The 27,495-nt window shown below is 42.5% G+C and overlaps 1 protein-coding gene across 1 annotated transcript in view; it reads left to right on the top strand.

The window, feature by feature from the left end:
- LAMA2 (laminin subunit alpha 2) overlaps positions 1-27,495 on the top strand; it is a 599,384-nt gene that overhangs the window by 332,338 nt on the left and 239,551 nt on the right. The window contains exons 17-18 of the mRNA XM_056856226.1: positions 5,667-5,794; positions 11,554-11,640. Of these exons, the coding sequence (XP_056712204.1) occupies positions 5,667-5,794; positions 11,554-11,640 (215 nt within the window). The remainder of the gene's footprint in view (positions 1-5,666; positions 5,795-11,553; positions 11,641-27,495) is intronic.

The following is a 27,495-nucleotide window of genomic DNA, read 5'->3' on the forward strand; positions in this document are numbered from 1 at the left end:
ATTTCAGTCTGTGCCTCTTGGTATGTGAAGCTGTCCTGTTTCTTTTCTTCATTTCTTGCTTTTATTTTACCATTTCAGAAGAAAGCTCAAGCTAAAACCTCCTTTAGTCTTGTATCTGCCAGTTCTGTTAAGGTCAGTACACAGATAACCATTCTAGGATGATGACTTTTCTAGAGATGATTGGATAATTTTCAGTCATGATCTCTACAACAGTGATCCTCAGATTTTGGGTGGGCTTTCCAAGAGAAATAATACTTGTACAGATGCAGAGTGCTTGAAAATGGGCATTGAATGCCACAGAAAGACAGGAAGTAGTAGTTTCTCACCAGTCAAGAATGTGTTTATTACAGAGAATCCTAGTTGATTCACATTGTATTTGGATTTTTTTTGTGGGGGGGGGGTAGACAGTGAATTCTTGCCTCATCTTCTCAACATTATTTAGGAAGAGCTGCTGTTTTGTTCTAGTAGTATTTTCTTGGTTTTAGGAAGGGATCAGAAATTTTTTGATCTATTCTCCTTTTTAATGCTAGTGTTGGATCCATGCCCTACAGATACACAGTCCATTACACAAAGCACCAGACTGCATGAAGCACAGTCTGTTACAGAACAGATGGTTGGTGTTGGATTAGGGAAGGCAGACTCAGCTTAAAGGAGGAGAAGCCCCAAAAGTTTGAGAAACACTGCCTTGTTGAATTCTTTGTAAAGTTCAGTCTTGTATTTTCTTGGTGTGTTTTTTCAATGCCTTGTGAAATAATTTTTAAAATGTCTCATCTTCTACAGTCTTGTTGGCCAAGGCACAGGAGAGTTAATGGTACGATCGTTGGCGGAATCTGTAGACCGTGCACATGCTTTGGACATGCGGAGTCCTGTGATGATATCACGGGACAATGCCTGGTAAGTGTTGAGTGACAGCATTTAGATCACCTTGGTATAACAAAGCTCTTGAATTAACTACCTTAGGGACCATGAGTTCTTAAGGAAAGAAGCAGTGATTTGACAAGAGAGATCTTTATATTGAACTGCTTCTGAAGTTAAAGAATTCGTATCATGATGGTATAGCGGCTACTACAAGTAGGGGTGAACAAGAAGGTTTCTTTACATTGTTCTGAAAGGACAGCAAAAGGAACAATACGCTTTATAAAGAATAATAAAGAGAACATTTCAGCAAACCTATATTTCAACCCCTTGTGGTTTTCACTTTATTCATAAAATAGCACACAGTTAATAGTGAATGCTATTATGGTGTGGTGTGGAAATATCACTATTGAAAAAGAGGATATTGCAGAATTTCTTAAGAAATAAAAATGAGTTGGGAAATACATATGAGAAGAATACAGTTTGAACTAAATGGAAAGATGCCTTTTCCTGACAGTACCATAGCTGCATACTAATTCAGCAATTAAGTGCATTTATTATCCAGAATAATCATGCCCAATACGCCACTGTTTCCAGCCTGCTTGGTAGCTATTTTGAATGGGTGAATTACGCTGAATAGACTGTTCTGATTAACTCAAGGGCATTTTAGTTTTATATTGCCTGACATGGCATGAAGCTTGAAACAACATTTCTCATTTCATTAGTCTTGCAGAAATGGAATTTGAACCGCTGCCAATTTAGAAGGATATCATACTCTTATTTCCCTGCAGAATTTCAAGCCAACACTGCATTGTGTGTGTGTTTTAAACGTTCCTCTCAACTACCACCCCTCCTTCCTTCCTTTTCCCCAAGGTAAAGTTTTAGGAGAAATCCAAATGAAAATTCAGTGTTTTGCAATGCAATTTGGCATTTTGAATTAGTTGTACTTTCCTCTGTACAAGTTATTTAACTGGTCTTCACTTCTGAACGAGACAGCTTACATTTGTGGACTGCTGAAATTTGCTAGTCCAAAAATAGATGCTTAAAACAATTTTCACATTTAATTCCACCGTAAAGATGTATCCAAAAAGAACACTATCATGGGAGCTGTGTTTTAAAATCCTTTGCTTAAATCTAACAAAAACCCATCTTTTTCCTCACCAGACTTTAGAGAATCCTTTTCATTTCTTTTTTTGTGCATTCCGTTTCCTAATGATAATGTCGAAGGGAATTACTTCAGGATTGCAGGAGAACTGTCTGGTGGTTTGGAACTGGCTGGTGGTTCTCCAGACAGCAATGTAACGAGTCCGTTACTTTACAGTGCCATCTTAAGCAAAACGATGCCTTTCCATTGAAGTCAATAGGCTAGGAAGGTAACTCCATTTAGAATTGTCCTGTTAGTTGTGTTTATGTGGCTGAATTCTAGAGCTATTTGCTTAGCTCCCACTCCACAGAAAATAACCTAAATTACAAGGGGAAAGCAATCCTAACTTCTAGTTTTCCCACTGACAGAGCAGTTTAGATTACTTCACACAGCTCTAATCGGTAGGCTTGCCAATTGCCCGGTGAGGGCAGGCAAAAGCCTGCCAATCCACCGGACTGCCTGCTGCCCCTCAGCTGGTTGGCGGGCAAAAGAGGGACAAGCAGAGGGGGAGGGGCACAACCTGTGTGCCATGTGCTGGAGTCCCTTCCAGGTTTACCTAGCAATCTCTGCCAAAACTCTATGGTTTCCATACTCTATGGAAACCACAGAGTTTTGGCAGAGATTGCTGGAGCATCTGCATCGCTTCCGGTAAACCCAGAAGTGATGTAGGCACATCACATGGGCCACATGCCCCCAGCCACGCCCCACAAAGCTCCCACCGGTGGAGCAAAGGGACCTGGCAACCCTACAGATCTGGCTGCTTTTAGCCATTACTAAGACTGAAATCCTTTGTATACTTGGATCGCTCCACTGAACCTAGTGAAGCTTACTTCTGAGTAAGCATGCATATGATTGGGCTGCATGTACAGCTGAGATCTGTGGGGCTTTTAGTTAAGATTACCTCATTGTTTTGGTTTCAGTGTGACTCCGGCCCAGTCTAGACATGTAGCAGAATGAAATGGAGAATGCTAAAATGCCACTTCAGACTCTTGGTGAAGGATAATAGTTGATCACATTTTGGTATACTACCCTATGTAAATAGGAATCCAACAAAGGAAGAAAATAGTTGAATATTTCTCCCTGCTACACATTTCCTATGTGTGTGTGGGGGTTTTAATACAAAGGAAAATTCAAAACTGGAATTCATCATATGCATTCTGAAGTAGTTACAGTTGATTCAGACATTTCAGGGCTGTGCTGTTACCATTTCACTGCATGTGTAGACCAGGATTTAGGGATTATTAATTTTTGAAGAGATGGGGACAATATATCACATAGCTAAGATTTTTTAAGCCTACAGATATAGAGCAACATATGGATAAGACTTGATTAGAAACATATGTTTCTGATATGTACATTCATCAGGGACACAGTACTGGATGCAGCTCCTTGTTAAGTCACAAATGTGGATATACTCTGTTATAAATTTTGACTTACTGCCAAGTAGTATGTGGCAAGACTCTTGGAGAACTAGGCAAAAACATTTTGAAACATTCGATCTTGGTAGAAGTTGCTGCTGACCATTGACTTCGTGGTTCTGATTTATAGAACTCTACTACTGGTTATCTGTAGAGACACTATCTGGAAGATATACTACATCAGTGAGAAGAACGGGAAAAATGTAGCCCTGTAAACAATAACGTAGCATCTACCTAATCTATCTACACTTTTCCGGTGCTTTCTGTATACTCTTCACTATGGTATCAGTGCACTATATCACCCTGTAGAAACAAAGCAAAAAGGAACAAAGTATTGGATATCTATTTTAGGATTTCTTGTTGGTTGTAAGTGAAGTAGGATTGGTAGGTACCAATGAAGACTGTTAAATGCTGCAATTCAATTTGGATCATAAGCCCTTTGAAGTGAAAGAGACAGAGAGAAGTTTGAGTGCTGAAAATAGAGGAATGCTTCACATCAAAGGATTCTTTTTTCTGTTGAGATGTACTGAGCCTTTTGGGCTCCTCATTTCTATTCATGGTGTTTTTTCAGTAATACAACAGACAATTTAGGCAGCTAATTTACTGATATGTTACTTCTTTGGACTCTTCCCAAGCTTTGAAATATACTTGAAAAGAAGCTGAAATATGTTTATTTGACTCATAATAAGAGCTTGGTTCAACCGGTGTAACATAGGGCTATATTTTAAAAACCCTGTCTAACACAGAGTAACCTACAAAGTCCTTTGATCCTCAGAAAAGCGTTGGAGGTACTTTATGTGATATAGTCACTTTGCATTTATGGTATATATAATACTTTCTTTTGTAAATAGTACAAGCCCTAAACATAAAGAAGTCCCAACATGTTATGTATATTCTGTTCCTCTTTGCCATAGTTTTACCAGATTCGCAACATGTGAAGAACACATGCATTGTTTTATATTGATGTTATCAGCATTGCAGATGAAGGGCCAGGTCAGAAAAAGTATAGCTGGAAAAGAGTTCAGAACAATCACACAACATCATTCGCCTGATTACAAAACATGGTTTTGTAGTGAACAGTCCTTCGGGTTAATGCACTCCTCCCCCATCACCTCTCATGTGGACTCATGCACTCCTTCCTACTCCATTTTCTTATAATTAATAACAATGGTTTAGAGAACCAACAAAATCCCACTACAGATGCTCAATAGAAGTACTTTCATTTCTACAGTTTTCTCTGGCTTTGCTCTTTTTCTGCATTCCTACATATCCATGTTATATCTTTGGAGTATTTCAGATAATAGCAATATTAAACAATATTTTAAATAATCTTTACCATAAGTAATTTTTTTTAATCCAGATTCTTTGTGAACACTTGGATATTTCCAACACTAAAGTAATTAAAAGTACTGATTGTCAGCTTGCTGAGGGAGCAGAGCACAGGAGACCCAAATACTCCAAAGAACATTTCAGGTGGACTTTGAAGTCTAATTACAAGTTTGATAACTTATTTCAAAGTTTGCAGACATACATGTAGAAGGCACCAGTTTAATAGATGATGGTAATAGGTATATAAAAGAGCATCCAAAGATAAGTATTTTGGTATTCATGGGCATTCACAGTAGTCAGACCTTATAATTAAAGAAAAAAACATTTGAGCTATATAACTGAACCGTGAATATACAAAGGTAAAAAGGCATTGAAATATACATTATTAAGGTATTCAGAGAGTTTGTAAGAAGACCCCTTATCTGATACTAAGTGCAAGAAAAATGTAATAGTAAATCAGAAGATAGTTCATGTGTTTGACTTTTCCCAATGAAGTAGGAATGCTTTCCTCAGTTATTACATTGATGTGAGATGGTTTAGAAACTAAAAAGGTCTTAATTGCCTGGTGGGTTGTTTTTGTGAGGACTTATGTAGAGATAATATATCCCTGTATATCCATATCTTTTAAAGCTGAATATTGATTTATTGAAATATACTCTAGATGGGTTTGCCCTTGAAAACGATTCTTGAGCTATAACTGGTAAAGAAAGCTGCAGGCTGCTCCCTGAGGAAGGGAGAAGGGGGAAATAACTTCACACTCCCTAAGAAGCATTCCTATATCTTTTTGTTCCTTTATACCAACTAGATATCTATGCACAAGCCCAAGCATGCATTAATGGACTATGCATCTTGCTGCAATTTACAATTCTTGTGCTATAATATTATAAAATGGATATTTGTGTCTTCTCCTACCTATTTAGGACTGCACACACAACACAGGTGGCCCATACTGTGACAGATGTCTTCCTGGTTTCTATGGAGATGCTTCTAGAGGGAAACCTGATGACTGTCAACTGTGTGCCTGTCCATTGAGTATCCCCTCAAACAAGTAAGTGGTAAACTCAGAGACATAAAAGTTACATTAAGCTATAACTGGAGCATCTTTTATCAATTACTGGCAACCTGTTAAAATAGACCATATAATATTGAAAATTGATATGTCTGGCAACTTGGCCCTCTGGAAAGCATGCTGTATTCATATGGCTAGGAGAAACACTAAAATGTGAACAGTAATGACCAAGTTCTTGACCCTGTGAGCCAGATTCTTCATAACAGTTTTTTCAGTTTTTCAATGGCTTTGTAATAAATTTGTCCAAGTATTTTGTCTTCCATTGGCAGGATACTGGAACAAGGGAAGGGTACCTCAGAAACCATCCGGGGGCAATTAATAAGTCTGCCCCCTTCCAGGGCAGAGGTGGCATCTAGGTCATGCCTCTGGCTCAAGAAACATAGCAAGCACAGGTTACTCATACAATGGACAGTATGAAGTAGTTGAACCAGCAAGGCTCTTAGTCAAGACTGTGGCTTAAATACTTAGAGGGGAAGCAGCCTCACCCATTCTTTATGATGTTTTGGGTGTTGGCAGAGTAAATATAGCAAAGGTGCACAGCCTGATCACAGTGTAGATAAAGGTTTCTCAAGAATTAACGTAGTTGATAGTAAAGAGGAGAGAGAGAGAGATAGGGTCCTAACTAGGGCTGTTGAAAAAAAAATTCAGTTTAATTTGGATTAGGGTTGAAATGGCCTTCCCCTTCCCCCGGAAAATCCCGAATCCCCCTATATCGGTATAGGTAGGATTTAAATTCCGGATTCCCAAAAAATTCGGCCATTTAAAGCCATTTAAACACATTTGCTGATTTCCACGGCTCTGGGGGGGGGCATTTTTTGAGGTAGAGGTCCCACATTTTCAGGGTAGCTTGGAGGGACTCTCCTTGAAAGGACCCCCAGGTTTGGTGAAGATTGTGTCATCCGCCCATAAGAATGAATAGGAGCTGGCTTCTATTCATTCCTATGGGGGAAGGGGGCAACCCCTTCCAGAACCCATAACTCCGAACTCCAGACCCCAGGAGCTGTGCAATTTTTTCCCCTATGCTTCCCTATTGTGAGTAACACCTAGTTAAAGACTTCCTTGTTTGCTGTTTCAAACTGTAGGCGTGGGAAAGTTCCCATACCTACAGTGAAACAGCAAAGGAGGAAGTTTTTAACAAGCTGTTAGGGAAGAATAGAAAATTTCTTTGCACAGCTCCTGGGGGGCATCTTTGCAGGTAGAGCTCCCAAACCTTTAGGGTGTGTTGAAGGGACTCTTCTTGCAAGAACCCCCAAGTTTGGTGAAGATTGGGTCAGGGGGTCCGGAGTTATGGGGTCTGGAACCAAGAATCACCCTCAACATTCCCCTGTGCCGCACGGCCATGAAGGGTCAATGGAGGCCTCGGTGTGCTTGCGGGTGTGTTCAGGGTGGCGTTATGGGTTGGGGAAGGGAGACTGCCAAGGGCCAATCCAATTGGGAATTGGACCTGCCACTTCTTTCTGAGGCTGATGACTTTTTAATCAGGGAAGAGCGCTTCACCCAAACTTCCCAAGACAGGCCCCAAGGAGATGCAGGCACAAGCATGTGCTCACCTCATGCATCCTCCAAGTCCAAGTCTGGGAAGCCAAACAGAGGCAAGTTGATCTTGAGGAAGACCAACTGCTCTGCATGCCAGGGTGCCAGGCTTGCGCAATGTGGGCTGAGCACGTTGCCCAAATGAGAAAAAAGGCACTCGGTCTAGACACTCGTTGGAGGGCAGGAGAGGAGCCTCTGGGCCACTACAGAGAGGTCTGGCCAGACCAACTCCTTCATGGCCCAGTAGCTCAGCAGACATGTGGTCTGTGACTTGTAGGGCTCCGCAAGGTACTCCCTCACCATCGCCGAATTCAAGTAAGAGATTCCCCCAAAGCTGGTAAATTCGGATTTGAGAATCCCCGTAGTTTTTGCCTTCGGTTCATCCTGAACTAGGAAGCCCCGAATCAAGCTTGATTCTGGAGATTTTCAATTCAGGACGAACTGAATCGACACCCCTAGACCTAACTACATTACTAGCTCAGAGAGAGAGCAATAGTAAGAGTGGAACTTCGAGAAGGAGGATATTGCCCTAGGAGTAGCAATCTGGAGACAGACAAGGAAAGACACTTAAAAGGAGTGAAGGTGCTGACCTCACCATCCTATCTAACTGCACTCTTGCTGCCCCCTCCAGGGTCTTCTTCTCATCTTCTTTATACCCCAGACATTGCCTATTCCAATACCACTTCTCAAAGTCTACTGTACAAAGTCCACAAGATTCATCTTCTTACATAGACTTTCAAACTTTTCTTGAGAAAGTGGCTTGGTGAGTGCATCTGAAATCATTACTTCTGTAGGACAGTAACTCAACAAGCCCATCTTCTTACAAGGTGATGCTTCACATCCATGTGTTTAGTTCTTGAGTTGATCTTTATCTGTGCAAGTTTTATGCATCCTTGATTGTCTTCAAGGAGAGAGCCAGTGTGGCGTAGTGGTTAAGAGTGGTGGTTTGGAGCAGTGGAGTCTGATCTGGAGAACTGGGTTTGATTCCCCACTCCTCCACATGAGTGATGGATGGAGGCTAATCTGGTGAACTAGATTTGTTTCCCCACTCCTCCACATGAAGCCAGCTGGGTGACCTTGGGAAAGTCACAGCTCTCTCAGCCTCACCCACCTCACAGGGTGTCTGTTGTGGGGAGGGGAAGGGAAGGTGATTGTAAGCCAGTTTGAGTCTCCCTTAAGTGGTAGAGAAAGTCAGCATATAAAAACCAACTCTTCTTCTTCTTCTTCTTCTTCGAGTTGTACTGGTTTGGGTTCGTCTATCCCAAAGTCTTGCATTAGTTGCATTCAACACTGCATTCAACCTGCAGAACAGATAACCTACTAAAGGTGCCAATAGTACACTATTTGAACTGTGGTACGGGCACAAACCCAGCCTGAATCATTTACAAGTCTTTGGATCAAAAGCCTACACTTACATTCCTAGAGAAAAGTGGACCAAGATGGATCTTAGAGGAGAAGAAGGTATTTTGTTGGCTATGCACTGGGATGCAAAGGATACAGAATCCTCAACCCAGAGACAGAAACAGTCAAGATCTGCATCAGTCTATAGTCCCATACACTCCAGAGCAGAATGGTGTAGCAAAAAGGGAAAACCCAGTACTTGTCAGGTAGCTTCTAGGAGTCTCTGGTGATTTCTCTACCTTTAATCAGAGATATGCTTAATCTGGGCAACCACAACCTCTGTTGGCAGAGTAATTAACCCAGCAAAGGTGCCCAACATTTAAAGGTAAAGGTAGTCCACTGTGCAAGCACCGGGTCATTTCTGACCCATGGGGTGATGTCACATCCCGATGTTTACTAGGCAGATTATGTTTACAAGGTGGTTTGCCAGTGCCTTCCCCAGTCATCTTCCCTTTACCCCCAGCAAGCTGGGTATTCATTTTACCGACCTTGGAAGGATGGAAGGCTGAGTCAACCTTGAGCTGGCTACCTGAAACCGACTTCTGTCGGGATCGAATCTATTCTTTAATCAGGTTCTGCAGTGTTAATTACTCTACCAATGTGTGGGACCTCATATTGCATCTACTTAGCTGGTCTATGATCCTCAATTGTAGGTACACAAGCAGCGAGCGTCTCCTGTGCAGGGCTGTACAGGGCTGCATCCTAAGAGGCCTATCATCAACACCTATCTTGTTGGTTCAGAGGAGAGCCCAGAGGGCTGTTGGTTCAAGGCCTTGCTCTGTTTTGTTGAGAGACTGTTGATCATGGCCCATGATGGACCTGACCCAAAGGCTGGAGCCTTCTGTTGGCTCCACTGAATCTTCTAAAGCTAGGGACTCATGGTCTTGGGGAGTCTTTATCCAGAGATGGAGCCAGTTTTCAGATCCTGCTGTTGTTTTTCAGATGAGGAATTTGTTCAAGGCTCCAGTCCTGAGCAGACTCTGAGAGGAAGGGTCAATAACACTATAAGACAGAAGACACTCACACAATTTTTTGCTTGTAGTTGTCCTTCTATTGAAAAATTCAATACAGAGAGGTTAGTATGGTTTTCCAGTAACTATCTCTTTGACAAATAAGGAGTTGTCGCAGAGATGCGGAGGTCTCTTGGGTGACCTCATAGGAGGACCACCTGCAATAAGCTGCATGTGACTTTCTTCTGGCCCCTTTCTCCACTGGACTGTTAATGTGTGGTGAAATGAGAGGTGCGTCTCTCAGTAAGAATCACTGCACTTGCACTCTTGATCTGACCACAAAAAAAGGGGGAAGCAGAACATGGATTACGTGTGGTTCATGGGCTGCCAAATGACCATGTCAGGCCTTAGATATGTTAACCATATCTAGAAGTGTGTATGTGACCTTCATACATACAAGGTCATACTCTACAACCTTGAACTAGCTTTAATTCACCAATAGAAATATGTCTTTCTTATTTTTTCATTTCATATGATATACCTAGTAAATGAAATAATTTTATAATTCTGTTCCTTTCAGTGTTGGAATGACAACAGTCCCAACACTTGCTTATATTTATTCCTCCACTTCCCTTACTTTTAACCAAGCATTGTCCTAAGGCTCCCAGTTTAGTGCTGTGTCATTTGGCAAATGAAATGGCTGTGTCGTGAAAACAAATCTCAAAATGAAATAAAAGAAAGAATAATTGAGGATGGATCTCTTTAAAATAGAAGAGTGACAGATACCCTGTTGTTTCAAACTGATTGTATCTTCCAGTGTGCCAGCAGATTACCTCATTACAGTATGTCAATCACATACTAGAGGGGAGAAAACACAGAAAACAAATGCTACAAGGCAGAGGTACACAGCTAGAGTAAAACACAATCCTAGGGGATTGTAAACATGCAAATGACTGGGCTGCTGAGATACCGCTGTGTTGCTGCTATTATATTTGTTGTGGGGGGGGGGGGAATAAAATAGGAAGGCCTGAAATACAAAATATAAAGTTATGGCTCTTACTTATGAAGCCAGCTTGAAGTTTCAGGGTAGGTGAAATAGTAGAAGATGGTCAATTGCTCTTCCAGTTTCCAGTTGGTTCAGCATCCCAAAATAAATAAGCCAGAAGAATTGTTGCTCTGTGATTCCTTTCTCACAATTATATTAGAATGTTAACCTTCCCCAATGAGTATGTTTTGAAGGGTTGAAACTGTTCATAATATCCACCATTCCTGATTGTGAATATCTTTGACCATGTTGTTTTATGTGTGTAAAGGTGTAACTTATTCCCATTTAGAAATCTAGACTATAAGACTTTGGCAGACACTGAAAGCATTGTCATGTTATTTCCTATTCACCTTCCTTCTTTGATGGATCAGTTGTATTTCACTATACATGTAATCTGAATTTACTGAGCTTTCTATTCAATTGTCCTTCAGCTCCGGTGAGATTTAAGTGTGGAGCACAGTCTAGGATACAGTGCACAGCCAGGCCTTCAGGGGCTCAGAGAAACAGCTGTACATTCCTGTTCTTAAATGGTGTAGCGACTCATTGATAGACCAAAATCCCATAACAACATGTCATTTGGATGCTGCCACCCGTTTGAGCTATATACAGTGTCGGCAGAAATAGCAGAGTGATTCCAAAGTTCTCTACTGGCTGGAGCCAAACCTAAGCCCCGTTTGCGAGGCCAGAAGAATTTTCTCCGTGCTGTGTTTTGAAAGGGGCACTTTCTGAAGGGCATTAACTATGCGGCTAACGAATTTCTTTTTATGCTTTCTTTTCCCCCCTCATCTTGCACTACATAAACAACGCAGTTTCAGCCCAACATGCCATTTGGAGCGAAGTCATGGATTAATATGTGATGAATGCCCCCGTGGGTATTCAGGCTCACGCTGTGAGAGGTAAGCAAGTGTCAAATAGGATTTTCCTTTCCTCAGAATACTTTATGCATTGGCTGTTTTAAAGCAAATGTCCTTTGAATGCCAAAATTGCCATATTAGTCATAAATATCTTTGTTTGCATTGTTTGCCTACGATCAGAAATGTGGAGCAATGATGTCATATGAGGCTCCAGTTGTAATGAGATATGGCATTCTCTGTTCCAGATATGTTAGCAGCTTTGAGATCCAAGAAAATTATTTTTTTTATTTAATGTTGCAGATAAATATTAAGTATCAAAGAAGGTATTTCCAATGGAAGTAATATTACTTGATGGAATTATTTTTAGTGTGTCGTGCACCTGTTAATTTTTGCTATTATTTTTGTGTCTTCCAAATTTGATTTGAATATTGAAAGTATACTTAATCAGCAGTTCATTGAATTGCCATTTCATCTCCTTGCCAAACAAAAAGCCCTACAATGCAGTTGTGGAAGCTGGATTTCTTTATCTTAATTATTTTAAGCTTAAGTTAAGAGCTTCTAATTCTCCACTGAAGTTGCTTGTTTGGTCTGTGGAATTACATGGGCTGCAAATAAACTGACAGTGTTCAATAAACATTTAAGGGCTAGCTTGAGAATTGTACATGACTTCACATTTGTGCATTTTCTTTTCTTGCATCTCTTCTCATTTTCTTTTCATACATTATTCTGAGAAATTAGTTAGACATCAGAGGCTGCAAAAAGATGCTGGTAAATTAAAATAAATTTATAAAGTGCATTTTATCTGTTAATGCTAATCACCGGAAGTAAACGATATTTGCTAGTTGATATCCCAAGAGGGATTTTAGCCAAGAGATTTTCAGATTTCTGTTGCCAATTGGATAGCTTACTTTGGTTTGTGTATATTGTATGATATATCACCATAGAGGGCAAAGACCTTGCACAGAATTGCTGTCTTTAAAAATGAAAGCATTGTTTGCTCTTCTTGTAGTCTTAAATTTTTACAAGTAATACAACTTTAAATTGTCTACAGTAGCTCTTCTAGAAGGACAATATGGTATGGATTAATTCAGATGGTCAACTGATACATTTTCAATACTTGCAGGCAGCAGCCGTCAATGATGAGAAGAAAAAAACATTGCTTGTGATGAGAGGTTTATTACCACATAAAAGACAACCCCACTGTAACATGATAATTTTAGTCACCACTTTGAATCAAATTCCACTTTAGAAGGCCCATACATAAATTTTGCCAGTCAGCCACTTCATGTGAGTGCACGTGTTTTATTCTGATAACCAGAGTCAGCTTCCTGTGTGTCTAAGGAGTCATAGGATTTACTCCTATGGCACCATTTGAACATTACACTAGTGCTGTGGGAGTGCTGCAAGTTTATTCCATGGTATTGCTGTAACATTTAAAGGACTGCCAATACATAGGTCCAATCATACAGATGCTTACAAAGTTCAGTGATGGCCCCCAGTGATGACCCCCCCCCCAAAAAAAAATCTTGGCAGGGTAAAATCTGAATGGTAAGGACCCACACATTTGGTTCAACTCATGTGATGGAATGTCTTCAACAGCAATATGCACTGAGCCCAGTGAAATCAGCACCCATGGCTAAATATCTTGGTGTCAATTAACGTAATAGGACTGATATGTTGATTGTCCAGGGCAGAGTTATATTTTTGTTTTGTTTTGTTTTTGGTTTATTAAGAACATTTGTATCTTGCCCTACATCCTATAACAAATTCCCAAGGTATATTACAATAGATTAAAAGCCCATAAAAGTACAATGATACCACAGAAAATGACAGCTATCCAAAAAGTAACCTACCATATCCACCCAGAATAAAAACATAAGTAGAATTCATAAAAGTATAATAAAGGAACCAGTTGGTCATCAGTTTTGCAGTTTAACTTCAAACAATCAAACTAGCGTTCACAATCAAGGCTTTCTAAAAGAGGACTATCTTCCAGGGTCTGCAGAATACCTGTGAGGATGGGGCAACAAACTTTCTTTGGAGGGCATACCAAAGTTACAGTGCTGCTCTGAAGAAGGCTTTCTCTCTCATAGTCATCCAGTGTATAACAAACAGGAGACCTATACAGAGAAGAACCACCAGTGATGGTCCCAGTGCCTGGGCAGATGTATATATGAGGAGGCATCATTTTGAACTTGGCCCAGAAACTAAATGGAAACCAGAGTAAATGGAACGCAGTGTGGTTAACATGCTCTCAGTAGCCTGCATTATATTGCAAGTCTATAATTGGCAGCAAAATCTAAAAGAACTATCTTTCAGCTTTAAAATATGAAAGCACTGTTATTTGATCAGGACAATAATACAATGTTGGTAAAACCACTGTAGAATATGTAAACCAGAAGCCAAATCAGAAGGTCCTTTCAAGAGATATTCTTAAAAAGCGTAGCCTTTTAGCCATGCTTCCTTAACAGCTGAGAAACCTGTTTGAGTGCCGTCCAATGAATTAAGCAGAAAACACAACATATATAAATAGCTTGCCATTTATTTCTTTGTATATACATTCAGAGTTATATTTGGCTACAAGCACCTGCCACAAAGAAGGCTTAGGAATTTTCCTACTTATTTTGATGGCTGCTACTTCTGAGTACTATTTCTGTCTGTCTTTTCCTGTCTGGTGGCAAATCGTCACCCTTCTCTTAAACTTGAGGGCTGGGAAGTGAATGAATGCAAGAACAAATCAGCTGAAGAGTACTTTTGTGACAGTTTATCAATGAAGGGGTCACTGACAGCTCTCATCAGCAACAAGTGGAGTGTAATCCATAGATTAGCGGCATGGAAGGAATTTGAATTTGAAGTGTTTCTAGCAACCTAAAGATGACATTTTTCTTCAAGCATATTAGCAATTGTGCTTCTGATATTCAATTGAAAATGGACATTGGTTGTTATTGTTTATGGAGGCAGAGTGACATCCATCTCTGTCTATGGTGAAATCATTTGCATTGAAAAATATAGTGAAAATCAGATCAATTTTATCCTTGGAATAACTATGATGACTATATTAGGTCTCTGCCTCCATGGTGCCATTCAGCTAATTAGGGTACCTAGGGTTGAGGAATTTGATCTCGGCAACTAATCCACATGCTTTCTGGCAAGTACTCTGAAGTGATCTAAGTAACTGTGGAGGTTATACCTGTGAGCTCCTGTTCTTCAGAAGAGGATTCCATTCCCTCCCCACCAGGTGGAGAGCCCCTGTCCCCTTCTCTGAAAGGCCTCAAGTTCCATGTTAGCTGGATTAGCATGAGAAGGGATGATCTTCTGTCCTTGCAAAGAACTCTCAAGCCTCAGGGGTTCCTGGACCACAGCTTGAGAAATGCAGTTTGAGGATACAGCTACAGCTATAGCTGAGAGGAACAAGGAAACTATGTGTATCTTGTTTAGCTTTTCCAAAATAATTTGAAGAAAATATGTCTGTTTCTTTTCCATATGCTATTCTGCTGCAGACAACACAATTTTTATATAGGGTTTTTCTGTTAATATCAGATATTAATTTTCCATTTAACATTCTTTTCTATGCATCTTCCCATGGGTATAGCACAGTGAACCAGAAGAGAGTAACTGAGCTGGAAAAATCCCTAGAGGGAATGTTTAGAGATGTAGTGAAAGGAGATTAGATCCAGGGTTTACAAAAAGTGTAGAGGAGACAAAACAGACAGAAAGAGAGGAGAAATAGGAATGGGTTTGATTTTTGTCTACCTTAAAAATATATTCCAGATTCATTAACACAAAAATATATATATACCAGTATAAAATAACTCCAAGACACTTGAAAAAGGCTAGGAGACCATGTTTTATTTTAAGTTTAATTAACAGAGTCTGAACTGATGAGAATACAAAAAAAGTGATCAAAATGACTTGTCAGTAGAAGAGTTATTTGTGACTAGCAATTCAGTGCTCATAAATCCGTGGAGTATTCTTATGACAGTCTTTGTGCATTTCTACTGGCATTGTTGGATACAAGACTAATATCTAAGTAAAAAGGGGAAATGAACAAAATGAACCCAGATTAGTGAAGAAGAAAATGATTACTATAGAATCATAGAGTTGGAAGGGACCACCAGGATCATCTAGTCCAACCCCCTGCACAATGCAGGAAATTCACAACTACCTTCCCCTTTGATTAATTTGACTGGCAAACCTAGTCAAATGAGATCTATGAGCTTTATGTAATCTATACTATTTGTTCCAGCAAAGGACATATTAATGCAACAAAGGATATATTAATGTCAACTAATGCAGGAACCAGTAGATACCTTTTTATTTAGGTAGTAAACTAGTTAATTAGAATATTTCTATGCCACCTCTTCGGAGTCCTGTTTAAGGCAGCTTACAATTAAAAACCACATTATAAAACACAAGCCATTAGACATAAACAGCATAAAGACTATCCATAAAAGAGACCTGACTATTAAAAAGCTAATAAGATAAAATCCTACTTAAAAGGCTGGTTAAAGAGATATGTTGTAGCTGGCACCTAAAAGAAAGTAAAGTAGGTGCCAGCAAGCCTCAGGTGGGCTTTCCAAAGGTGAGGTGCCACCACAGAAAATACCTTGTCTCTAGTCACCACTTGCCTCATGTCTGAAAGTGGGGGCACAGAGAGAAGGGCTTGAGATGCATATCTTAACTAGCCAGCTGAGTAATATGGGAGGAGATGGTCCTTCAGGTGCCCTGGCTCCAAGCCATTTAAGAAAAAGAAGAGTTAATTTTTATATGCCGACTTTCTCTACCGCTTAAGGCAGAATCAAACCGGCTTACAATCATCTCCCCTTCCCCTCCCCACAACAGACACCCTGTGAGGTAGATGAGGCTGAGAGAGCATGACTTGCCCAAGGTCACCCAGCTGGCTTCGTGTGTAGGAGTGGGGAGACAAATCCAGTTCACTAGATTAGTCTCCACCACTCATGTGGAGGAGTGGGGAATCAAACCTGGTTCTCCAGATCAGACTGCACCGCTCCAAACCACTGCTCTTAACCACTACACCATGCTGGCTTTAGGGCTTTAAAGATAAGAATCAGCACTTTGAATTGTGTCTGGAAACAGATGGGTAGTTGCTGGAGTACTGCATTCAAAGCTCTGCTCATGACCTGAGTCCAATCCCGACGGAAGTAAATTTCAGGTAGCTGACTAAAGGTTGACTCAGCTTTCCATCCTTCCGAGGCTGGTAAAATGAGTACCCAGTTTGCTGGAGGGAAAGTGTGGATGACTGGGGAAGGCAGGCAAACTACCCTGTAAACATAGTCTGCCTAGTAAACTTCATGATGTGATGTCACTCCATGGTTGACCCAGTGCTTGCACCTCTACCTTTTAAACCAATGGCTGGCTAACCTAGCTGCTGCATTTTGGATCCATTGAACTCTCCAAACTCTCCAGCCAGGATCTAGTAGCACCCCCAAATCTGCACCTTCAGGGGAAGATGACCCTTTCCAGGCTCCACAATTCCCGAGCAGCTTCTCCATTGACCAACAGTACCTCATTCTTGTCTGGACTGAGCTTCAGTTTACTGGCCCTCATCCATCCTTTCTCCAGGCACCTAATCAAGACTTCCACAGACCCACTTAGCTTAGTTGTTAAGAAGAAATAGAGCTGGGTGTCATCCAGCATATTGGTGGCACCTCACTCCATATCCCTGAATGACAGCAGTTCCATGTAGATGTGAAATAGCAGGGGGGATAAGACGCCATGGTCAGTCCCCAGCACCATCATCTGGATTTCATTGGTCAAGAGTGGAACCATTGAAACACAATGCCTCCTGCTCCCAACCCACCCAGCTTCTCTAAAAGGATGCCATGGTCAGTACTGAAAGTGGTTCAGGAAAATCAACAGGGATGCACTCCCCCTGTCACTCTCCCAGCAATGGTCATTAATCAGAGTGACCAAGGCTGTTTCAGCCCCCAAACTAGTCCTGGATTGAAATGTGTCTAGATAATCCATCTCCTCCAAGACTACCTGAAGCTGTGTAGCCACCACCATCTTGAGTACCAAGATGCCCAAGAATGGAGTATTAGCCACTGGGTGGTAGTTGTTTAGGCCATTTGTGTCCAGGAAGCTCTTCTTTAGGAGGGGGTATCACAACCTGCTTTCAAAGCAGTTAGAATTACTCCCTCCCACAGAGCGGCATTTATTACCTCCTGAACCCAGTCAACCAACCCAACTCAGCATGATATGATTAGTCATGAGGGGCAAGGATCAAGATTGAACCTGGTGGGCCACACACTTTGAAGCATATTGCCACTTTAGGGCTGTTGATTCGATTCGGCCCAAACTGAAAAACAGCCGAATTTCCCCTGATTCGGTGGTTTTTAGTTCGGGACGAACCGAACTCAAAACTGGCGGGCAACCGGGGGGGGGCCGAATTCAGCGAGTTCGGGAGTTCACGAATAAATCCGGCAAATTCGGCCATCAGTAAGCAGCATAACCGTCAGTAAGCAGCATTCTCCTCCCCCGGCCAATCCGTGGCCAAGCTGGGTCTTCTTCTGGCCAATCAGTCAGGATTGAGTACTGGAGGAATCAGCTGATGTGCGGCCCGGCCGGGGAGAGAGAGGGAAATCCTTGTGTGTGTGTGGGGGGGTGCTTGTGCACATTCACTCCTTTCTGTGGCTGCAGGGGGCGTATTTTTTGGGGTACAGACACAAAACTTTCAGCAGAGATTCAGACAAGCCTTCTTAAGAGACCACCCAAGTTTTGTAAACATTGGGTCAGGGGGTCTCGAGATATGGGCTCCACCCCTTTTCCCTCCCCCCTTTTCCATTTCTGTGGTTGCAGGGGGAGCTTTTTTGGGGATACAGCCCCCAAACTTTCAGCATAACTTCAGACAATCCTTCTTAAGATACCACCCAAGTTTTGTAAAGATGGGTTCAGTGGGGGCAGAAATATCGGCTCCCCCCTTTTCTCTTTCCGTGGCTGCAGGGGGAGCATTTTTGGGGGTGCAGATCCCAAACTTTGAGCAGACCTTCAGACAAGCCTTCTTAAGAGACCATCCAAGTTTTGTAAACATTGGGTCAGGGGGTCCCGAGATATGGGCTTTCCCCTTTCACCTTTTCCCTATTGGGATGAATGGATCAGCTGATCCTGTGCATCTCCAGAGCAAAACGTCCCGTGCCTAATTGGAATCGTCTTGGATTACAAGTCCTCCCCAGCCCCTCCTGATGGAACAGAAGACAGCCACAGTACGACCCTTTTGGGGGCTTTAATCTATAATTTTTCTCCTGTGTGTGTGTGTGGGGGGGGGGAAGCAGAGTCTGTGTGTGTGTGGGGAGGGAGCAGTTTCTGTGGGTGGGGGGGAAGCCAAAGGGGGCTTTTGCCGGTTCTGCCTGGGGGTGTGTTCCCCCTCGAGTCTCTCTCTCCCTGGTTTGAGGGGGGGGTTACAGTTGTGTGTCTTCAGGTTTTCCCTCATTCATAAGAGCGGTTAGGTCTATTTGGATGCTTGCTCAAAACTTGTTTTCAAATGGTGACTTAAAGAATGCATTTGGAGTCCCATGCAAAAGGGGAAATTCCACCCCTGCTCATTATGCATAGCTAGCTGCCTCTGTCTCTTTCCATGGTTTGCAAACTCCCAGGTGTCAGGTGTTGCTTTGCACAGTTGCAAAGGTGTTTCTTAAAAGGTTGTGTTGCTTTTGCAGTCATGTTGCTTGCAGTTGTGTTGCAATGCTTTGCAAACTTATCAGCTGTTTGTCGGGGCTGGGAGCTTTGTGCGTGGGCGGCAAGCTCTGCTCAGAGATGAACATTGTCGTACTCAGGCAGGAGTGTAGCATGCAGGCAGTAACCAGGCCCAAGGCTTGGCCTCTGGTTTCAACAACAGCAATGGGAGTACTGCGTCGACCAGAGCCTGACACAGGCTTTTCTCTTCCCGTGGACCGGGATAGACCAAGGTAATTAGCAGGTAAAGGAGTAGAGGCACTTACCAGTCCAATCTCCTTGTCTCTCAGATCAGGCATCAGCTTGCACGCCGGGGTTGACTGGGATGACTTTGGTTGCTGGAGCTTCTTTCAGTCAGTGGCCTTCAACATGTGTTGAACCCACAAGAACTCTGGCAATCTGCCTGGCCTTTTATCAGCCTTGCGGTTCCAGGATTTTCCACTCCTCCCTGATTAGGCTTGATTGTCTTTGCTCTATCTCTCAAGGCCCACCTGGCCTTTTGCCTTCGTTCCCTTAATTGAAGCCGGGCCCTGATTCTCAGCCGGCTTGGGAGAACTTGCAGGCGAGGAGTCCTGCTCTTCTTGCTGTTCTGTTTGCTGCCAGAATGAACAGCCCTCATCCCCTGCCATGGGCCTTGGTGGCTCTGATGCCTGTTCCTGCTGTTCCAGTGCAGTCATTGGAGGAACGGGCCCAGGTTCCCACACCTCCTCTTCCTCAGAGGAGGAGGGCAGCTCAGGTTGGCCTACGACAAACATTAAGGGTGGGGGATCCCTTTCGGGGCCCATATCTCAGCCCCCCCTGACCCAATCTTTACAAAACTTGGGGGGTCTTTCAAGAAGCGTCCTTTGAAGCTCCGCTCAAAGTTTGGGACCTCTACCCCCAAAAATGCCCCCCCAGAGCCGCGGAAAGGCTCGGTTGTGTTTTTAATGGCTTTATTCGGCCAAATTTTTTTCCCGAACTTTGAATTCCCGCCGAATTGCACGGACCCGAAGCGGGGGAGTTCGGACTTCGGCATATCCCGAATCTAAACGGGCTGAATTCAGCCGAATCCAAACTATACCGAATTTTTTTAAATTCAACAGTCCTAGTCCACTTCATGAGGCTTCACCAACTGAAAGTTATCCATAGGTTGAGATAGGTTGAGGTGGGAGAAAGTGACTGGGCCAAGGTCACTCAGTAACTGTCATGTTTGTGTGGAGATGTGTGAACCCAGTTTGTACTAATCCTAACTTGACACTCACTACAGTATGCCATACTAGCTCTCACGTGGCTCTCATTATGTTCTAAATAACTAACTACATAACAAAATAGAAATATGTTGGCTCACCTCAATTCAATCTCAATGGCAGAACTTTCTGGCCATTTTTGGAGGATTTCATGTGCTGATAGACTTTGTAGCTGTGAGACAGGATGCCTTGACATCTTGCCCCATTGTCTATTGGACTGTCCAAAATTCCATAGGCATAGAGCCATGTTTGTCTTTTCCTTTCTAAAGGATCTGGTTAGGTTTCCAGTCAATTGTAAGCTACAGACCCTCCTGGCTGGAAGCGATCACAATACCACTGTAACTGTTGCCAAGGTTCCCCCCCCCCCGTGCAATCAAATCTAATAGTTAGTTAGAACTGTGCAACTTGATGCCCTAGTTGTTATAGGTGTATTTGTTGTTGTTGTTGTTGTTACTACTCTTTTGTATTGTTGTTTTGTTGTTAGAATTATTAGTGCTCAAGACTATAGTCATAAGGGCAGAGAATAAAAGAAAGAAATATAAATATTCTAAATAAATAAATGTATAGAAGTTATTCACTGAAAAAGATATTTGATTAGAGACAACAATAAGAAAAAAGAAATTATTTGTCTGCACATGACAAGCAATGATGCCTTTTTTGTATCACTGTCAACTCTTTAAAGCTACCCTGTGCCTCCAGTCAGAGGCTCCTTTTGTACATAAATATAGCTGCAATGTCAGTGCCTTCCATGCCACATCATACTTATGGAATTCCTTTGGGGTTATTAAGGAGGAGACGTGATTGCACTCATACTTTGTGCAATCTCCATCCCATTTGTTGGGATAATTGTCAAAGGGCTCTGTTTTAACCGAAATTATGGTTCGTGCCATATCTATACATAATAAGATCTCCCTGATATATATTTTGATTAGAAATAAAGGTTTTGACCAGGCAGTTATGACCAAACCCTGGCTAGAAGACTCAGGTGTCTCAAATATCACTTCGCCTCAACTAGTCCCAGCTGGGTATATGGTCCTTCATCAGCCACAAAATGAGGGATGGGGACAGAGTGGCAGTTGGACCATATTTCTCTTTTCTCAGGTTCTTGGTGCAAACAAGAGTCAACTTTGCTTTACATACCTTGTGCTGGGTTTCAAGGACATGTTAAGGATATTGCTGGCATACTGTTCACCTAGCTTGCTGGTAGTTACCATGGCTGAACTGACAAGACTAGGTCATACAGATGGCATTGCAGAGCCCAAATCTTACAGCAGTTGGGGAACTTCAGCATCAACGCTGAGGCCTCTGTGACCAGTTCAGCTCAGAACTTCATTATCACTATAAGGCGCAGGCTCATTGAATGCCCCCTTTGTAACTTCCATGCCCTGACCAGGGATGCCTCCTTGGCCTCAGACCACTCTGGGGGGGGGGGGAGTCTGAGCTCACCTCTTCCTCAGAGGATGCCAGGGTTCCAGGCTTTTCCACTAGCCCGCCCATCCTGTGGCCTTCCTCCCTGGCCTCAGCTCCCTTCTGGCCTTAAGTAGGGTCTGGGATCTGAAGCTCCGCCCTGCCCCTGGTCCCGCCCCCCCCCAAGTCCATAAAAGGGCTTGTGCTGGGGATTGCTTCAGCCCCAGGTTAGCCTTGTCAGTGACACTGAAGCCTGTGACGCCATCAAGCCCTCATGACTATCAACTGGTGTGGGGGAACCACGGCTGCCTGCGGCCATTGTTAGGAATGTTGAAAAAAAAATTCGGTATAGTTCGGCTTCGGCAAAATTCGGCCTGTTTTTATTCGGGCCGTGCCGAAGTCCGAACTCCCCCGATTCGGATCCCCGGAAATTCAGGGGGATCCAGAGTTCGGGGGGAAATTCGCCCCCCACGCGCCTTCAGGGAAGTCCCCTGAAGGCGCGCAAGGGGCTTTTTAAACAAGCCCCTCTGCGCTGTCTGCGCAGGCAGCGCAGAGGGTTTCCAGACCCCCCCCCCAGCCTTGCCAGGACTCCCGGCAGGGCTGGCGGGGGGCTGGCAAGACCCTCTGCACTGTCTGCGCAGACAGCGCAGAGGGGCTTGCCAGCCCCCCGCCAGCCCTGCCGGGAGCCCCGGCAGGACTGGGGGGGGGGTTAAATAGATCTGTGCCTCCCGGCCAGGAGGCACAGATCTATTTAAAGGGCCCGCCGCGCGCCTCCAGGGAAGCTCCCTGGAGGCGCGTGGGGGGACTTCAAACAGATCTGTGCCTCCCTGCCGGGAGGCACAGATCTATTTAAAGCCAGCCCCCCCAGACCTGCCGGGACTTCCGGCAGGACTGGCGGGGGGCTGGCAAGACCCTCTGCGCTGTCTGCACAGGCAGCACAGAGGGTTTCCAGACCCCCCCAGCCCTGCTGGGAGTCCCGGCAGGGCTGGGGGGGCTTTAAATAGATCTGAGATAGGCCTCCAAGGTGCCTGAGCTACTTTCCCTTCAGGGGTCCTGATGGCATGAGAGACCTGCTGTGTGTGCCCAGGTTCCTGTGCAAATTCTGGGGACAGCTGTTGGTGCAACTCTTCCACCTGCCGCTTCTGCCCGGGTGTCAAGGCCTGATCTATGTGGGGTGCCTGGTTGGGAGCTCGAGTCTCTCCCCATGGTACCTCTCCTTCAGGGAGCTCTAAAGTTTCCTTGTCCAGATTACAGTCCGACCTCTCCCCCTCTCTAGCCACCCATTGTTTGAAATCATTGATGTGTACTTGGTTGCGCTGTCACCTATTGAGCCCACACTGGACCTTGTAAGTTCAAGGATCTAGCACCTTTGTTACCTAAAATAGGCCCCACCATGGATCCCCTCCCCCAAGTCCAAAGATTCAATCTAGTACCAGCACCTGACTCCCCAACTGGACCTCACGAGTCCATGTGGCCTGACCGTAACAGACTTTTTGGGTCCACTGAGCCATTCTCAGATTCTGAGCAGCCAGCCCCTGGGCTGTTTCTAACCATTCTCTCAGTTCGTATATTCGAGGGCCTCTACTCCCTCATCCTCACTCCCTTGGCCCACCCACTGGCCCTCCACCAACCCCAAAATATCCTGGCATTATCACGGCCATACAAAAATTCAAACAGGGCATAGACAACTATTGAGCAAAAATTCAAACAGTGCATAGACAACTATTGAGCAAACTGAGAAAACTAGAGGAACAACATGCTAAAATTCCAAGAAAAATATAGCAAAAGAAATTAAGAAAGTAAAAGATAAATTAGATATAATGGAAACTGAAGAATTACAAACCAAGCTTAAATTTGCTAAACAACATTTTTTGAACAGGCCAACAAAATATCTTTCACACTGCTTGAGGCAAGCAGTGGACAGGAGGACAATAATCGGAGTAAAGACTGATAAAGGTATAAGTTTCCAAGAGAAGGTCATCGAAGATCAATTTGTGGATTACTTTATAAGATTATATAAGTCAATGTCCTATAAACAGCAAGGGCTAGAGGATTATATAAAAGAAGCAGAAATTCAGCCTTTTTCAGATCAGGATGAAGAGTTTTTAAATCAGAAAATGATAATGTGTGAAATAACACAAGCTATTAGCAGACTCAGATTGACTAAGGCACTGGGACCGAATGATTTGTCTGCAAAGAAGAGCTTGCCTTAAATTTACAGAAAGTCATCAATGAAATTACGGGGGGAAAGTAAATTCCAAAATCATGGGAAGAGGCCCATATTTCATTGATCCACAAAGAAGGGAATTATCTGCAGTTACCGCAGTCTTACAGGCCAATTTCTTTGCTGAATATGGATTATAAAATATTTACTTCGATAATTGCAGAAAGATTAAAGAAGATCACAAAAGTCATTCATCAGGACCAAATGGATTTTATACCAAAGACACACATAAGAGAAAATGTTCAGTATGTACTAACTGCCATAGAGCATATTAAGCATAAGAAGCAAAAAGCGGCATTTATTTTTCTTGATGCTGAGAAAGCGTTTGACAATATTCTTTGGACAGTCTTGCTAGAAACCTTGAGACCGCTGAAAGTTGGTCCTAGATTTTTGAGTTGGATTAGCAGTATCTACAAGAATCAAAGAGCCAAAATTTTGGTGAATGGAAAATTTACAAAAGAATTTAAGATCAATAAAGGAACCAGACAAGGTTGTCCTTTATCGCCACTGCTGTTTGACATTGCTGTGGATGTGCTGGCTAACAGGATAAGGAAAGACTCTAAGATTCAGGGTATAAAAACTGAGGATGAATCATATAAATTAAAACGTTATGCAGATGATGTAGCGCTATCAATTGTGAATCCTAAAAATTTGATAATGCATTTGTTGGCGCAAATAACGGAATACAGAAAAAATTCAGGATATAAAATCAACAAAACAAAGACAGATATTGCTAGAAAATATGTCGGATGAAGAGAATGAAATAGAAACTACTACAGGATGCAAGGTTACAAATGGACCATTAAAGTATTTGGGAATAAGAATTGCAGGACAAAACAAGACTCTATTCAAAGACAACTATAAGACAATTTGGCAGAAAATAGAAGTAGACTTGGAGAGGTGGAAGAAATTAAAAATTTCATGGCTGGGCAGAATATCAACAATCAAAATGAATATACTATCAAGATTAAACTTTTTATTTCAAATGCTTCCATTTGGGCTGGAAGAAAAAACTTTGGAGAGATGGCAAAGCCAATTGAACACATTTGTTTGGAATGGGAGAAACCCAGAGTAAGATTTAAAATCCTACTGGACGAAAAGAGTAGAGGTGGTTTGGCTGTAGGTAAAGGTCCCCTGTGCAAGCACCAGGTCGTTCCTGACCCATGGGGTGACGTCACATCCTGACGTTTTCTAGGCAGACTTTTGTTTTACGGGGTGGTTTGCCAGTGCCTTCCCCAGTCATCTTCCCTTTACCCCCAGCATGCTGGGTACTCATTTTACTCATTTATCTTTATTGGAAGGATGGAAGGCTGAGTGAATCTTGAGCCGGCTACCTGAAAACAACATCTGTTGGGATCGAACTCAGGTCATGAGCAGAGCTTGGGCTGTAGTACTGCAGCTTACCACTCTGCCCCATGGGGCTCATGGTTTGGCTGTACCAAACTGAAAACTGGACTATGAATGTATGAATGCAGGAGGACTTAGAGCTATGACAGATTTTTGAAAAACTGGTACAGGATGACAAAGATCATCTCCTGTGAAGAATGTATAAACTTTTGTTGAAATACAATACAAAAGCTGAACAGGTTAAATCATGTATGATAAAATGGATGCAAAATTTTGGACAAGAAATAGACATGCAGACTTGGGAGCAGTTGTGGTCTAAGGCAATAAAATTTACAGCTAGCCAGAGCCTGAAAGAGAACTGGTACAAGATGTTCTTCCGTTGGCATCTCACACCAAAAGACATTAGCAAGATGAGTAAGAGTAAGGATGGACAGTGTTGGAAATGCAAAAATGCAGATGGGACATTCTTTGACTGCTGGTGGTCATGTAGCAAAATCAAGAAACTTTGGGTGATGGTGCATCAGGAAATTCAAAAAATACTGAGAATTAATTGTGCTCTGGAGGCCAAAACCATGCTTTTAGGAATTCTACCAGCATCTATTGGCAAAGATAAAACAGAACTGTTAAAATATATGTTAACAGCTGCAGGAGTAACAATTGCATCCATTTGGAAAGCAGAAGTCATACCCTTGATTGACGAATGGCTGGAAAAATGAGCAGAATACACAGTGATGGCCAAATTGACCAATACTGTGAACAGAAGTCTGCTTGAAGAATTTTAGAAGAATTGGAAGATATATTTTGATTATGTAACAAAATAATACATACCTAGACAGAAAAAAATATTAATGCACTAACAACAATAAAAAATAAAAATAATAAAAATAGATATAGATATATACAAATATATTCATTCATATTTTAATCACCATTAGAGAGTTTGATGAGAATAAAATTTTATTTAAAAAAATAATGCTTTTGACTGCTGCATTGCAAAAAGAAGCTTAGAAAGAATATATTTCTCTTTCTGTTCCCCCAACTGGGCAAGGACAGATGTATTGCTTTGAATCTCTGCATTGAAAAAAGGATGTGAGAAAGATGTTATCTCTCTCCTTTTCTTTGCACCCCAGGCCAGCTTGGGATGGGGATAAGAAAAGGGAAATCAGCTGATCCCCTCCTCTGCAAATCTGTAGTATCTCAGCAAGTCCAGGAGGCATCAGAGTTTCCAGGACAGGGGATCACAAGAACTTCTGAGCTGGCTCCCAATTCCCCCCTCCCCGTCATAACTCTGCTGTGTACCCAGCAACATTTCCCCAGCAGCAAATCAGAAGCCAACTCCTAGTAATCCCTTATTAGCTGGGAGTCAGCTTCTCATAGCTGCAAGTAGCTGGTTGCTGCAAATACACACAAACAGGTTTAGAATGGCTGTACTATTAATGTCTATTAATTGGCTGCCTGATCACCACTGGTGAATCGGAAGTAAGCTAAACCGGCAGGTGTTCAAGCATCCCTAATAATTGGCCTCCACTGATCTGGATGGGTCTGGATGGGAACAATTAAAATATTGTTCCAGATATATGGGATCTAGTCACAGAAAAGTGACATTTATGCAGCTCAGAAGTACTTAAAGGACACTTTAATTAGGCAAAGTTGTTCCTTGTATTAAATTGGGTACATTTATAATTTAACACATTACTTTGTGGCGACAATATACATTCTCGTTATGGAAACAGTTGCATTTTGGGACTGTATTTCTTCGTTAATATGAAAGGTTTTCTGTTTGTTTCTGATCTTCAACAAACACTTTATGTCAGGAAGGGGAACATCAGCTTTCCTGGTTTGTTAGTACAGTGAAGCATCCTTGTTGGCTAGTTCTACTAAATGGGCTGCATTTCCAAGAGTTCTCAAAATGGATCTGATTTCCTTCAGGGTGCCAACAGACAGATTTTGTCTCTTTTTCAGCTTCAGTGGCAAGGCCCTCCTCTTCTCCCCCCCCCCCCG

This window comes from Euleptes europaea, chromosome 10 (genome assembly GCF_029931775.1).
Source record: "Euleptes europaea isolate rEulEur1 chromosome 10, rEulEur1.hap1, whole genome shotgun sequence".
Lineage (NCBI taxonomy): Eukaryota > Metazoa > Chordata > Lepidosauria > Squamata > Sphaerodactylidae > Euleptes > Euleptes europaea.